General features: G+C 38.5%; 1 protein-coding gene across 5 annotated transcripts in view; it reads left to right on the forward strand.

Moving 5' to 3' along the window:
• The window catches only part of LOC126187525 (glutamyl aminopeptidase-like), a 249,380-nt gene that overhangs the window by 152,535 nt on the left and 79,871 nt on the right, over positions 1-16,974 (forward strand). For all 5 annotated transcript variants that reach the window (XM_049928662.1, XM_049928663.1, XM_049928664.1 and 2 more), the window contains 2 exons: positions 3,372-3,620; positions 15,545-15,703. In XM_049928662.1, the coding sequence (XP_049784619.1) occupies positions 3,372-3,620; positions 15,545-15,703 (408 nt within the window). The remainder of the gene's footprint in view (positions 1-3,371; positions 3,621-15,544; positions 15,704-16,974) is intronic.

Here is a 16,974-nt window from a genome sequence, read left to right on the forward strand (position 1 = left end):
TTGGAACCTATTTGGCTGATAGAACTGTGTGTGTTACGCTGGTTGGTACAAGTTCAGGGAAAAGAAAATGACATGAAATGTACCCCAAGAAAGCACAATAGGGCTATTGGAGTTCACAATGTATATAAACAATTTATGAACACACACACAAAATTCAAGCTTTCGCAACCAACGGTTGCCTCATCAGGAAAGAGGGAAGGAGAGGGAAAGACGAAAGGATTTAGGTTTTAAGGGAGAGGGTAAGGAGTCATTCCAATCCCAGGAGCGGAAAGACTTACCTTAGGGGGAAAAAGGACAGGTATACACTCGTGCGCGCGCGTGCGCGCGCGCGCGCGCGCACACACACACACACACACACACACACACACACACACACACACACACACACACATCCATCTGCATATACACAGACACAAGCAGACATTTGCAGACATTTGCCTTTACAAATGTCTGCTTGTGTCTGTGTATATGTGGATGGATATGTGTGTGTGTGTGTGTGTGTGTGTGTGTGTGTGTGTGTGTGTGTGTGTGCGCGCGCGCGCGCGCGCGCGAGTGTATACCTGTCCTTTTTTCCACCTAAGGTAAGTCTTTCCGCTCCCGGGATTGGAATGACTCCTTACCCTCTCCCTTAAAACCCAAATCCTTTCGTCTTTCCCTCTCCTTCCCTCTTTCCTGATGAGGCAACCGTTGGTTGCGAAAGCTTGAATTTTGTGTGTATGTTTGTGTTTGTTTGTGTGTCTATCGACCTGCCAGCGCTTTTGTTTGGTAAGTCTCATCATCTTTCTTTTTAGATATATTTTTCCCACGTGGAATGTTTCCCTCTATTATAAACAATTTATGAGAAATACTCAGTAACGTCCTCACATGCTTGCTGGTGATACTGTTGTCTATAGGAAAGATAACTTTATGGAAATATAGACTGGTATTAAATACAACCTCTGACAATAAAGTTCAGTGAATGAAGTCAGAATGGTCAATCGGGCAATACTGACTGACATCGCTGCACCTGCGTAGCAGCCAGTGTTGACAACCTGCCCTACCTTAGTTCAGTGTGTGTTCCATGTTAGACCTGTTGGATGAAGTGCTTGTTTAGTACGTTGGCTCTGAACTGAGAACAGGACAGTGAAAGAGCAAAGGATCAATTTAAAGTTTTGTTTTAAGCTTCACAAGACGCCATAATAAATGCATGCAATGCTGTGAAGAGAGTGTGAGTGTGAGTGTGTGTGTGTGTGTGTGTGTGTGTGTGTGTGTGTGTGTGTGTGAGAGAGAGAGAGAGAGAGAGAGAGAGAGAGAGAGAGAGAGAGAGGGGGTGTTTCCCATTTTCAAGGAGGCCAGTAAAGTGTTTCTGACAATCCGCATAGCGGACGACTGGTGACCATCGCCTGTGATGAAAACATTGAGAAAGTGAGGGCATTAATCATGAACGACCATCGACTAACTGTGCACATGATAGTGGATGAACAGTAGATGAGCAGTGAATCTGTTCAACAAATCCTTACCACTAGTAACGGAAGAGGAAAATGTGTTGTCGTTTTGTGCCACATCACTTGACTGGTGATCAGAAGCAGGCACATTTAGATGCTTCACAGGATTTTGTCAAAACGGTGGATGCAACACCCAATTTCTTGAACTGCATTGTCACTGAGGATGAAACTGGGTGTCTCCGGTAAGACCCTGAAATGAAACGGCAAAACATGGAATGGCCTTCTACATCACCTTGGGGAAAAGGTCAGAACCAAAAAAACCACGCATCAAAATTATGCTCATCACCTTTTTCGATAGTGAAGGCATTATCCGCAAGGAATTTCTACCTGAGGGAACGACGTTGAACACTGCATGGTATGTTGAAATTTTGACCCATTTCATGGAATGTCTATGCAGGGTATGACCCCAGTATGCACAACAAGGTTCCTGGCTTTTTGTTCACGACAACTCTCGCCCACACACAGCTAATATTGTCAAGCAGTTCCTGGCAAAAAAGGGGATGGTGCAATTTGAATATCCACCATAATTGCTGGATCTCAATTCTCCATACTTCTTCCTGTTCCCTGAACTCAAACTCGCTTTGAAAGGAAAGAGATTTGTTGATATTCCTGACATCCAATGAAACATGGCGTGGCTTTTGAACACCATCCCGAAGGAAGACTTCATGCAAGGTTTCCAGGACATGTATCACAGAGTCCAGTGGTGCATAGTTATGGGAGGTGACTATTTCAAAGGAGAATAAGGTAACTGTGGAGATATATAGGATAGTCACCTGCAACAAGTCCCAGAGAAATGAGATACACACATCCAATGAATGACCTTTCACCTCAAGTTTTGATTACAGCTGATGTATTGCATACCTAGACTGTTAACAAAACACCAGAATTAATTGACTAATTATTGTAACCATGAGATGGGATCTAATAAATCTATACAATCTTTCAGATTTTTCCTCAATAGAATAACAAAAATGATTTAATACATATTTTATAATTAATTTTGTGCTTGAAATTTGAAAATTAAATGCTGTTCACATACAAATAGATCAAAATATGTTAATGTGACACACCAGTGTTTGTTTGAGTTTCAGTACCATTCTGCACAATGAAGAACAATTCAATGAGTATGATTCAGTGTCACAGAAGTAATCAGTTTGTGCTTAAGATAAGAGTTCACATGTTGTTTCATGTATAACACCTTCTGCTGATAGTTTTCACTCCATTCTTTAATTTTTTTATTTCTAATATGCTATATCTTGTCCTTGCTTTCATTGTAACACAGTTTAGAATATTTTACTATTGTTCACCTTGTCATTTCAGGCATTTGTAACTAATGTTTTAATTTACATTTATATGGCACATTTTATTCTGATCCAAAGAACATCTAATCCCAAGTTTATTTACTCTTTCACGCTTTAGGGGGAAACTGCTTTAAAAGTTCTTTGCTTGAAACAACTCTCCTCAGTGCTCACCTTACTTCAACATCTGTCTTTAGCTTTAATATAGCAATGAAAGTATTCAATTTGTGACAGTATAATGTAACTGGATAGATAAAAAATGTACTCACCAAGTGACAACAGGAAAAGCAGCTTTAGGAAAAGGGACAGAGTTTGGAAAAGTCTCCCCTGACCCAGAGTGACTTTTCCAAACTCTGTCCCTTGTCCTAAACCTCTCCAGTTCCTTCCCCTTCAACTCTCTTCCTTCCACTTCAACTCTTCTGTCGGAAGAAGGAGCCCCTGATTCCAAAAGCTCGCATAAGTAAAACTTTTGTTTATATGTGTGTGTTCCGCTGCTGCCACTTGGTGAGCAGATTTTTTTTATCTAATAGTTTTGATTGAAAAATTGTGATGATATGAGTTACAAACTATTTTATGTATTTCTTTGCAGTGGTTTGGCAATTTGGTGACAATGAAATGGTGGAATGATCTGTGGCTAAATGAGGGATTTGCCAGTTTTTTGGAATACCTGGGTGTTGACCATGTGATGCCTGGATGGAAGATGATGGAGCAATTCATTCTTGATAAGACACAGCCTGCACTTAATCTTGATGCTCTTGCCAGCAGTCATCCAATTTCAGTTGACGTTCATGACCCAGTTGAGATAGAAGCCATATTTGATACTATCTCTTACAGCAAGGTATACACTTAACAGAAAATTCAGTAATTCTATGGCTACTGACTGCTGAGTCATCAAACTATTAGTTATGTTTCTCCAGTGGAGCATTTTGTCATAAAAATGTATCTGAGGTAACACTGAGGAAAATAAAATTAAGTGAAATTAATGTTATACAGAACTGAATAATTAAAAGTACCTCTGAAGCAGCATATGTGTAGGAGAAAGTAGTAGCACATGTAAGCGCAGAAAAATAGTTATCAAACTGTGTCACTATCTCCATTACAATTACTAACTGCCACATGCTGACCATCAAAACTTCATTTTTTCCCTCTTCCTTTTATTCAGCTCCAGAGCTATTGCATTTCTTTGGCTGTACAGAATGAATATGTTCATGGAATGAAAAAAAAAATTTCTTTTGCTTGATGAGTAAATCTTCTTTATGTATCCAGTTGCATTATGTTTGCAACATTTGTGCACCTTTTTCAGACAGTATTTAATTATAAATAACTGCTTCTTCTGCAAAAAATCTGATGTTACTGCTGTTGATGATGTGTGCAGCAAGAGTCCCAGCACTCTTCCCTGGAGCACCCCTGAAGTTACTTAAACTTCCGTCACTGACTCTCCATCCAGAATAAAATATCAAGGAATCCTCTGTCTAGTCATAAATTTTGTTTGATACCTCATTTTCCCCATACTTCCATTAATAAGCTTTGGTGAGATACTGAGTCGCACACTTTTTGGAAGTCAAAAAACACATCATCTTCCCAGCTGTCATGATCTTCAGGTGGTTGCTGGGTTTTGCATGACCAATGTTTTCAGAACACATGCTGATTGGCATGGAGGAGGTAATTCTGTTTGAGATACCTCATTATGTATGAGTTCAGAACATATTAAAAGATTCTACAACACCCAGTGATGTTGGACAGTAGTTTTGTTTAATCACACTACTTCTTTCCTGTGGAGTAGGTCTTCAAATGATGATGAAGTTGTCTTCAACCTGAATGTTGGTTTGGATGATACAGTAGTTTACGAGGTGTCTTTACCAGGTGTGGTCCAGTTGGAGGGGTAAGCCTTTTTTCCTGTCCTCTGATCTTTGAACTGGATTACTCAGCCAGTTATAAGGGAATTCACAGCCAGTAGCACACCATGGGGTTTCAGAACCTGGGGCAATTTAAAATGTTGTGCCCCCTCATAAGCTGTTACAAATCCAAGTATTAAACTATTTATTTTTTAAACCTACAATTACAATTATAATATCAAATTACTTCTCTAAGTATACTTCAAAACTGTAACAGTGTATAGGTACTAGTACAAATATAACAAAATAAGAAAACAAAAAACATTAAATATTAGACATTTCAGTAAATAAACTGCATTTGTTTAAAACTTTTATTCTCGAAAATTGCTCAAGTATGTGGTTAAGTTAACATTTATTTTTTTTTCTTTCATTTGATGAAATTGCAAGGTTACTTAACCTTTCCTGGATTATAGGCAAACTCTGTTAGGTCTTTACTAGCTTTAATTTGGAAAAACTTCTTTCACAAGTATCATTCGATAGAGTGATTCTTAAAAAGTTCATAATGCCACAATAATGTTACTAAAACTTTTGCATCTTCCACATGATTTTATCTAGCTTAATAACTCTAAAGTTGTCCGTGCAAAAATGTTCCTTTCTCAGTGAACATCTTTAAATAAAGTAATGTGGTGTCTAATACAATGTACTTCAGCAATCACAGCAGAAGCTTTCAATTTGGAATATTTTTCATATAAATGCTGAATGTTTCAAACAATGATTTTGTCTTTTTCTACTTTTAGCAGTATTTGATTTTGGGAAGGCAAATAGTTCAGGGAGTATATTAATTTGTAACATACATTTCTTTTAATACTGATTTTAGCTATTGCCTCAAGTTGTACTCTGAGTCTCCTGAATTAGGTTTAAGCCAGAATGGATTTGTTTCTTACCAAATATTTTCTTTCATCTTCTGTTTTTATTTCTGTTGAAATATCAAATATATTTCATATCTCCAAGGCTCTCTCAACTGCATTTGTGACTAGAGTTGCGCATTTCCTCATAAGAGTCAGTGCTTTCAGCTTTTGATCACATTGATCAAACCCAAGTACTCTTTTGTTGTTGGAATATATGAGCATCATTCACTAAGCACTGAATTCCAAAAATAAAAATATGCAAAGAAGTGATAGGTCATAATGCAAGCCAACAAATTGCCTGCATCTTCTTTGTTTTCTAGGGTTCCTTCTGATCTATCACTTAAGACTTCCAAAGCTTCTGTTATGCTTTTAATGTAGTCAGCAAGCACATGTACAGGCTCATGCTTTGAACTCTGTCTTTTGTCACAGGAGCGCTTCACATTAATTGGAACATGTTGTTTAAGAACATGCCACCTGTGTCCAAAAAAAAGTCACTGGTTTTGTTCCAACAGGAGCTGCATATACTCCAACAAGGTTACGTGAGTGATTGTTACGTGGCACAAACACTGCTTTGGGGTTTATATTCAAAATACATCTTCTAACGTTACTAACACATCCAGCCATGGTCGCAGTATTATCATATCCTTGTCCACAGCAGTATTCCAGTTTTAGACCATCTCCTTGCAGCTTGTCACAAATTTGTTCTGTGTTTTCATTAACTGATTTCTGAAGTAATAGAATCAAGTCAATAAAGGATTCCTCTATAGTAGCTTCTGAACCTTCAATATGTGCATAACATATTAACTGAGACATTCGATTGGTATGTAATAGATCTGGTGTACTATATTTAGCCACACAAATTTTCTTAACTATCTCTATTCTGAAGTCATCACGAAGTACATTGATGAATTCATTTTGGCTTCATCGAGGAAGATAAGGCACAACATAGCTATCTACTTGCTGAACTTATACTAAGAGAGTGCTTTCCATCTGAATCATATTTGGTAAGTTGCTTGAAAGTTTCAAGGAAAGTTTTACAGTTACCACTTTCACAAAGGCTTTCTGAGGACCATCAGGGGTAAGGATTGTCTGGCTAAATGCAATAAACAATCAAGAATTCTGATCTCTTGTTATTTGGAAGAGAATATTCCTGTCAACATTGTCAAAAGTTTTCTCTAAGTCTATAAATGCTAGAAACGCAGGTTTGTCATTCCCTAATCTATCTTCTAAGATAAGTCGTATGGTCAGTATTGCCTCACATGTTCCAACATTTCTATGGAATCCAAACTGACCTTTCCCGAGGTTGGCATCTACCAGTTTTTCCACTCATCTGTAAAATATTCATGTCAGTATTTTGCAGCCATGACTTATTGTACTGATAGTTCAGTAATTTTCACACCTGTCACCAGCAGCTTTCTTTGGGTGGGAATTATTATATTCTTCTTGAAGTCTGAGGGTATTTCGCCTGTCTCATACATCTTGCTCACCAGATGATGGTAGAGTATCGCCGTGGCTGGCTCTCCCAAGGCTAACAGCAGTTTAATGGAATGTTGTCTACTCCCAGGGCCTTTATTTATTTATTTTTTTTTTTTTACTTAGTTCATTCAGCACTCTGTCAAATTCTTCACGCAGTATCATATCTCCCATTTCATCTTCATCTGTGTCTTTTTCCATTTCCTTAATATTGCCCTCAAGTACATCACGCTTGTATAGACACTCTAATACTCCTCCTACCTTTTTGCTTTCCCTTCTTTGCTTAGGACTGGTTTTGTGTCTGAGCTCTTGATAATCATACAGGTGATTCTCTTTTCTCCGAACATCTCTTTAAATTTCCTGTAGTCAGTATCTATCTTATCCCTAGTGATATATGCCTCTACATCCTTACATTTGTCCTCCAGCCACCTTTGCTTAGCCATTTTGCATTTCCTCTTTATCTCATTTTTGAGATTTTTGTATTCCTTTTTGCCTGAATTTTTATATTTTCTCCTTTCATCAATTAAATTCAATATCTCCTCCGTTACACAAGGATTTCTACTAGCCTTTATCTTTTTATTTACTTGATCCTCTGCTGCCTTCACTATTTCATCTCTCGAAGCTACCCAGTCTTCTTCTACTGTATTTCTTTCCACTATATTTGTCAATCATTCCATAATGCTCTCTCGGAAACTCTCTACAACCTCTAGTTCTTTCAGTTTGTTCAGGTCCCATCTCCTTAAATTCATACCTTTTTGCAATTTCTTCATTTTTAATCTACAGTTCATAGCCAATAAATTGTGGTCAGAGTCCACATATGCCCCTGGAAATGTCTTACAACTTAAAAACCTGGTTTCTAAATCTCTGTCGTACCAATATATAACATACCTGAACTCTTCCGGTGTCTCCAAGCCTCTTCCACATATAAAACCTTATCTCGTGATTCTTAAACCAAGTGTTAGCTATGATGAAGTTGTGCTATGGACAGAATTCTACAAGGCAGTTTCTTCTTTCATTCCTTAACCCCAGTCCATATTCACCTACTGCTTTTCCTTCTCTTCCTTTTCCTACTCTCGAATTCCAGTCACCCAACACTATTAAATTTAATCTCCTTTAACTATCTGAATAATTTCTTTTATCACACCATACATTTCTTCAATCTCTTCACCCTCTGCGGAGCTAGTTATCATATAAACTTGTTCTACTATGTTAGGCATGGGCTTCTTGTCTATCTTGGCTACAATAATGCCTTCACTATGCTGTTCGTACCAGCTTACCTGCTCTCCTATTTTTTTATTCATACCCGTGGTATAGGGGTAGCGTCTTTGATTCATAATCAAAACGTCTTCGGTCCCAAGTTCGATCCCCGTCACTGCCTAAATTTTGATAAATAATCAGCATTGGCGGCCGAAGACTTCCGGCATAAGAAGTCAGGCTCATTCTGCCAATGGCCTTGTCAAAGAGGGCGGAGGAGCGGATAGAGGTTCAGGGCACTCTCTTGTCCTAGGGGTGGGAAATTGCCCCTAAAGGCGAAAGAATCAGCAGCGATCAACGACATGAGGATGCAGAAGGCAAAGGAAATCACTGCATTAAAGACACGTAACGTGTATCCACAGGACATGTGGCCTGTAATTGAAGAAGTGTCATGATGATCTCTCCATTGGCAAAAGATTCCGGAATAGTCCCCCATTTGGATCTCCGGGAGGGGACTGCCAAGGGGGAGGTTACCATGAGAAAAAGATTGAATAATCAATGAAAGGATAACATTCTAGGAGTCGGGGCGTGGAATGTCAGAAGCTTGAACGTGGTAGGGAAACTAGAAAATCTGAAAAGGGAAATGCAAAGGCTCAATCTAGATATAGTAGGGGTCAGTGAAGTGAAGTGGAAGGAAGACAAGGATTTCTGGTCAGATGAGTATTGGGTAATATCAACAGCAGCAGAAAATGGTATAACAGGTGTAGGATTCATTATGAATAGGAGGGTAGGGCAGAGGGTGTGTTACTGTGAACAGTTCAGTGACCGGGTTGTTCTAATCAGAATCGACAGCAGACCAACACCGACAATGATAGTTCAGGTATACATGCCGACGTCGCAAGCTGAAGATGAACAGATAGAGAAAATGTATGAGGATATTGAAAGGGTAATGCAGTATGTAAAGGGGGACGAAAATCTAATAGTCATGGGTGACTGCAATGCAGTTGTAGGGGAAGGAGTAGAAGAAAAGGTTACAGGAGAATATGGGCTTGGGACAAGGAATGAAAGAGGAGAAAGACTAATTGAGTTCTGTAACAAGTTTCAGCTAGTGATAGCGAATACCCTGTTCAAGAATCACAAGAGGAGGAGGTATACTTGGAAAAGGCCGGGAGATACGGGAAGATTTCAATTAGATTACATCTTGGTCAGACAGAGATTCCGAAATCAGATACTGGATTGTAAGGCGTACCCAGGAGCAGATATAGACTCAGATCACAATATAGTAGTGATGAAGAGTAGGCTGAAGTTCAAGACATTAGTCAGGAAGAATCAATAGGCAAAGAAGTGGGATACAGAAGTACTAAGGAATGACAATATACGTTTGAAGTTCTCTAACGCTATAGATACAGCAATAAGGAATAGCGCAGTAGGCATTACAGTTGAAGAGGAATGGACATCTCTAAAAAGGGCCATCACAGAAGTTGGGAAGGAAAACATAGGTACAGAGAAGGTAGCTGCGAAGAAACCATGGGTAACAGAAGAAATACTTCAGTTGATTGATGAAAGGAGGAAGTACAAACATGTTCCGGGAAAATCAGGAATACAGAAATACAAGTCGCTGAGGAATGGAATAAATAGGAAGTGCAGGGAAGCTAAGATGAAATGGCTGCAGGAAAAATGTGAAGACATCGAGAAAGATATGATTGTCGGAAGGACAGACTCGGCATACAGGAAAGTCAAAACAACCTTTGGTGACATTAAAAGCAACAGTGGTAACATTAAGAGTGCAATGGGAATTCCACTGTTAAATGCAGAGGAGAGAGCAGATAGGTGGAAAGAATACATTGAAAGCCTCTATGAGGGTGAAGATTTGTCTGATGTGATAGAAGAAGAAACAGGAGTCGATTTAGAAGAGATAGGGGATCCAGTATTAGAATCGGAATTTAAAAGAGCTTTGGAGGACTTACGGTCAAATAAGGCAGAAGGGATAGATAACATTCCATCAGAATTTCTAAAATTATTGGGGGAAGTGGCAACAAAACGACTATTCATGTTGGTGTGTAGAATATATGAGTCTGGCGATATACCATCTGACTTTCGGAAAAGCATCATCCACACAATTCCGAAGACGGCAAGAGCTGACAAGTGCGAGAATTATCGCACAATCAGCTTAACAGCTCATGCATCGAAGCTGCTTACAAGAATATTATACAGAAAAATGGAAAAGAAAATTGAGAATGCGCTAGGTGACGATCAGTTTGGCTTTAGGAAAAGTAAAGGGACGAGAGAGGCAATTCTGACGTTACGGCTAATAATGGAAGCAAAGCTAAAGAAAAATCAAGACACTTTTATAGGATTTGTCGACCTGGAAAAAGCGTTCGACCATATAAAATGGTGCAAGCTGTTCGAGATTCTGAAAAAAGTAGGGGTAAGCTATAGGGAGAGACAGGTCGTATACAATATGTACAACAACCAAGAGGTAATAATAAGAGTGGACGATCAAGAATGAAGTGCTCGTATTAAGAAAGGTGTAAGACAAGGCTGTAGCCTTTCACCCCTACTCTTCAATCTGTACATCGAGGAAGCAATGATGGAAATAAAAGAAAGGTTCAGGAGTGGAATTAAAATACAAGGTGAAAGGACATCAATGATACGATTCGCTGATGACATTGCTATCCTGAGTGAAAGCGAAGAAGAATTAAATGATCTGCTGAACAGAATGAACAGTCTAATGAGTACACAGTATGGTTTGAGAGTAAATCAGAGAACGACGAAGGTAATGAGAAGTAGTAGAAATGAGAACAGCAAGAAACTTAACATCAGGATTGATGGTCACGAAGTCAATGAAGTTAAGGAATTCTGCTACCTAGGCAGTAAAATAACCAATGACGGACGGAGCAAGGAGGACATCAAAAGTAGACTCGCTATGGCAAAAAAGGCATTTCTGGCCAAGAGAAGTCTACTAATATCAAATACCGGCCTTAATATGAGGAAGAAATTTCTGAGGATGTACGTCTGGAGTACAGCATTGTATGGTAGTGAAACATGGACTGTGGGAAAACCGGAACAGAAGAGAATCGAAGCATTTGAGATGTGGTGCTATAGATGAATGTTGAAATTAGGTGGACTGATAAGGTAAGGAATGAGGAGGTTCTACGCAGAATCGGAGAGGAAAGGAATATGTGGAAAACACTGATAAGGAGAAGGGACAGGATGATAGGACATCTGCTAAGACATGAGGGAATGACTTCCATGGTACTAGAGGGAGCTGTAGAGGGCAAAAACTGTAGAGGAAGACAGAGATTGGAATACGTCAAGCCAATAATTGAGGACGTAGGTTGCAAGTGCTACTCTGAGATGAAGATGTTAGCACAGGAAAGGAATTCGTGGCGGGCCGCATCAAACCAGTCAGTAGACTGATGACAAAAAAAATTAAGCCTACTCCAGCATTAGCCCTATTTTATTTTATATTTATAACCCTGTATTGACCTGACCAGAAGTCTTTATCCTCCTGCCATTGAACTTCACTAATTCCCACTATACCTAACTTTAACCTATCCAATTCTCTTTTTAAATTTTCTAACCTACCTGTCCGATTGAGGGATCTGATATTCCATGCTCCAGTCCATAGAACGCCAGTTTTCTTTCTCTTGTTAATGATGTCCTCCTGAGTAGTCCCCACCCGGAGAACCGAATGGGGGATTGTTTTACCTCCAGAATATTTTACCCAAGAGGATGCAGACTATACATAAATCACCTCTGACTCGTCAAACTTACAACGATTATATGTCCTAACAACAAAAGGCATACTAGACCTAAAATAAGATGTACCAATACTGTATGATAAACCTCATTATCTGAAAAGTACACTAAGTAAGAACATTACGTCCATTAAAACTCTCCAGACCACTGAAATTTTCAGTAGAACCACATCAAACAACAACCACAGTAACCAAATGACAGCCATGTGAAGCAGCATCATTCTTCATAAATAAAATTCAGTACTCCAAGTACAAAAACTGCAGAACCATCCAAAATATTCTGTGACCCATAAGTTTTAATAGTTACTTTTATATTGTCCACCCCTATATAAACATTAGCACTTGAGTGCCTATTCAACCTACAGCGTGGCATCTCGTGAGTCATTCAATGCAGTTGCATATGCAAGAACTCAATACAGACTGGCAGTGCGTGATGATATCACACGCAATTTATACTCTTGTGTGGTCATGTACAGTTTTAGCACTACCGCCACTTATGGCTTCAGCAAATAATAGCCTCCGGCAGCAAGTAAAGCTAATGTCACGGCGTGAGGCAACTGTACATAGACATAATGATGTGTTAAGCAACGGAAGCTCTGGGTTGGAATAACACAATATGAGGAATAGGACAGAATCCTACTCACCATAAAGATGACCCACTGAGTTGCAGATAGGCACAACAAAAAGAAAACACTCCACCTCCTGATACTGTGCCTGGCAGTCTATAGTCCCTGCATGCCCTGCCAGACAATGCTCTTTTCTCATCCCATCTGTACTCTGCTATCCCTCCCCTTCCCTCTTCCCTGCCCCATTCCAAATTGCTATTCACATCCACTCACTTTCTGATTGGAGCTGCTGGTGGTGACAGCAGGGAGTGAATGTGTGCGTGTATCCTTTGCTGAGGAAGGCTTTGGCTTATAGCTGCATGTGTATTGGTCTTTTTGTTGTGCCTGTCGGCAACTCAACAGGTCATCCTTGCGGCAGGTAGCAATCTATCCTGTTCTGTATATTGTTCATAATTATGTTTTATCGGTTAATCTTCCTTTTTTGCTCCAATGTCTTCTGTTCAATCTGATTGCCTTCATTTTAATACCTATCATGATAGCAAAATGATCTGCTGGTGTGAAGTTTATTACCTGTGTGTCACAGTGACATGAAGGAATGTTTATTGTTATGTGATCAGTGGTAGTTTCACTATGTTTTTGTTATTCTGAGCAGTTAATCTATTTTTATTAGGTTCCAGGTACGCAGTAAGTCCAGTAGTGTCTTAGTGTTACCTGTATTTTTCTTTTCCTTGTGTCTGTGTTCAAATCTGCAATACTTATTAAATAAACATATTTTTTGAAGATTCTTGGATTGTACCTTTCAGACGTTGAAAAAAAGTTTTTATTTCAGCGTTTGATGATCAGTACAGGCCTGATATGCAGCACATCTCCCAAGCATTTTTTATTTCTATGGCTGTAGCTTCAAACCTCACTTCTCTAGTATATTTTGTGGTATTTTGGGAGGCTTCAGTTGACTCACAGTTAGAGAAAATGACACCAAAACCTTTATGCAATTCTCTACAAAAACTGGTTTCCTTTGCATATTTTTTAAGTTCTAACTTACCTCTGATATTCTTTTAGCCCATGTACTGTTGCTGCTAGAATGTTTGGCTTATATTCCTGCAGTATCATCTATAATTCTGTACTGAACATTCTCTTGAAGTATTTTAACTAACACTGATAAATCATCATCCAAGAAGTCAGATCTCTGCCTGCTGTTTTCTAATGGTACTTGCACAGAAGTTTATTTACACTAAGTATTGATTCAAGATGATTTACTGAATGTAACTAGCATGACTTGTGTAATTAGAATGGACATTCGTTAATGGTGCGAACATCTTTTTTTCTATTTATTGCTAAAATAGAAGTGTAAAAATGTTAATGATGCTGGCATTTCCAAGAAGTAAGGGAAATCAGAAACAGTCAGTTCCAATTAGCTGGGAAGTTAGGAATGATAAGGGCATCTTGAGGGAAATCTTTTAATGTATAAAGATAGTATTTGTGGCTCTTACGTGGCGTTTTGTACATCTGAACAACAACATTTTGTAGTATTTATTGTTGTTCAAGAATTTGTTTGTTCTGCATTTTATTATATGTATGTTGTTAACAAAAGAACACAAAATACATTGTTATTATTGCCCAAAAGGAATCAGACTGTACACTCCATAATCACAGATGATTAAAATAATTTCTTGTCTTCTGCACAACACACACAGTAGTTCATGAAGAAATAATACTGTTTTTAAGGACATTGTGCGGCCAAACCAGATTCGTTATGACCTTCCTTATTGCTTTCGTGAGCACAATCACAAAATTTCGTAAATTGTATCAGGAGCCTGATATTCCAGTACTGCTGATACACACACACACACACACACACACACACACACACACACACAAAGTACAAAACACTATCATATCTTTTGGAACTACTAGTTTCTCCTCCAGGAGAAAGGGGTTGGTTACAGAAGGTTAGAAAGTAATGGCATATCACTCATGTCCCAGGATGACAGACACACTCCAACTTTCATCAGGAAAAGGGAGACAGGCTAAAAGTTGAGACACACACATTTCTGTTCCTTCTTGTTACTGTACATGTTGCATCCATGTAATACAGAGGTTGAAATTGGTTAGTGCTCTAGTCTGTATAGTATGGATAGTTTTTACCTTTTTTGAAATACTATTATTATTTCAGTGTAAAAAGTATAAATATATTTATCTCAAAATTCAACAGCTGAAAATTGTTTATCCTTTTTTGTGCCTTTCTAGAATTTCTAAATGTCATAAAAGAAGGCAGAAGGTATAATAAAAATAGATAGGGCACAGATAAGACACGATTTTCAAAGCTATTATTAATGTCAGTGATGCATTACCCAGTGGGAAAGGTTGAAACGTCTTTGTAAGTTCTTAAAATAAACCAATGAAACTTGTTTTTTCTGATCAGTTTCATTTATTCTCAGAATATCAATAATATCAAAATACAAGGGTAATCTAATACAGTTTCTGCAGTTCCTCAAACATATACACAGACTTTTATTGACTACCATATTAATATATAACCATATGTGAATGAGATTTCCATAAGCAATTATCAAATAATAAACAAAAAGTGTGGGCTTTGGTGTCACTTGCCATATACACGCCTTTCTTATAGTTGGTGGGTAAGTGTATGTTGTACTGTGAGGGCGTCAAATTTTAGATTTGGCATACCCTCTGGATAACTAAATTGTGACTGCTGGAGGATTGCCCACACTCTGTATACAGGCTTTCAAACATGTATTTCAACCCTTGGTGTGACTTGGCATTATTCATATTAACATACCATTGCTGGAAATGAAAGAAGTAAATGTGAAAAATCCTAGGAATGATCAAGGGTTGAACACCAGGTCTTTAGACTACTAATATGAAACTTGCCTTCTGAACCACAGAGCTTATTAGTGTGTTCTGTTTTGTTTCATCTTGTGTTCTTTTAGCATGTCTCAAGAATAATACTTGGAAAATCTTCAGATTTTGATTGTTGCAACTTTTTGTACTACTTTTTTCCCAGGGTGCCTCGATATTGTACATGCTGGAGAAGTTTTTACACCAAGATGTTCTGAGGAATGGACTTAATGATTACCTCAACACCCACATGTATGGCAATGCAGAGACAAAAGACCTCTGGAATGTTCTGAGCAAGAATGCCAACCAGTCTTTGGAAGTGAAGGTAACTCTGACAATGAAAGTTTACCTAATTTTTTTGATAATGTTAGATGTACCCCATATGTAACAGCAAAAATTCTGCTTTTTAAGTTATGGTATTTCAACATGGTTTCAATTTTTCATTCATATTGTTATTCTAGAATGAAAGTTACATGTGCAAGTTGAGTAAACTAAAAAAAAAAAAAATCATTTTTGGAAACATGGAAGTCTTGTGTAATGAAACTTCCTGTCAGATTAAAACTGTGTGTCGGACCAAGACACAAACTCGAGACCTTTGCCTTTTTCTGGGCAAGTGCACTACCGTCTGAGCTTTCCAAGTATGACTCACGCCCTGTCCTCGCAGCTTTACTTTCACCAGTACCTCGTTTTCTACCTTTCGAACTTCACAGAAGCTCTCCTGCGAAACTTGCAGAACAAGCACTCCTGGAAGAAAGGATATTGCAGAGACGTGGCTTTGCCACAGCCTGGGGGAAGTTTCCAGAATGAAATTTTCACTCTGCAGTGGAGTGTGCGCTGATATGAAATTTTCACTCTGCAGTGGAGTGTGCGCTGATATGAAATTTTCTGGCAGATTAAAACTGTGTGCCAAACTGAGACACAAACTAGGGACCTTTGCCTCCCACGGGCAAGTGCTCTAACAAGTCTCCACAATATCCTTTCTTCCAGAAGTGCTAGTTTTGCAGGAGAGCTTCTGTGAAGTTTTGAAGGTAGGAGACAGGATACTGGTGGAAGTAAAGCTGTGAGGACAGGGTGTGAATTGTGCTTGGGTAGCTCAGATGGTAGAGCATTTGCCCACGAAAGGCAAAGGTCCCGAGTTCGTGTCTGGGTCTGGCACAAAGTTTTAATCTGCCAGGAAGTTTCATATCAGCACATACTCCGCTGCAAATAGAAAATTTCATTCTGGGCTTGTATAATGTTTTAGTGATATAGCTTTTCCATGTTCATTATTTCATTTTTCAATTTACATCAATTTTCTCTAATGTTTCCGAACACTTCACTTCACTGTTTCATTTTTTTCTGTTTCACATTCTTTTCTTATCTTCCTACTGACTCTTTTGCTTCTCTAATCTCAGTGGCAACTCAAACATCATTTTTGTAAAGTAATAAACTCTAAATTGGTTCTTGCAATTTGTTGCCATTCCTTTTTATCCGTATACTTCAAAGTTAATTAACTCCTTCATAAAATTTATAAATCACATAAAAGATCTGTTCAAAAAATTCTAGTACATTCATAATTTCACACCAATGGTATGTTTGAGAAAAATGCAGTTTGCA

The sequence above is a fragment of the Schistocerca cancellata genome, chromosome 5, assembly GCF_023864275.1.
Source record: "Schistocerca cancellata isolate TAMUIC-IGC-003103 chromosome 5, iqSchCanc2.1, whole genome shotgun sequence".
Lineage (NCBI taxonomy): Eukaryota > Metazoa > Arthropoda > Insecta > Orthoptera > Acrididae > Schistocerca > Schistocerca cancellata.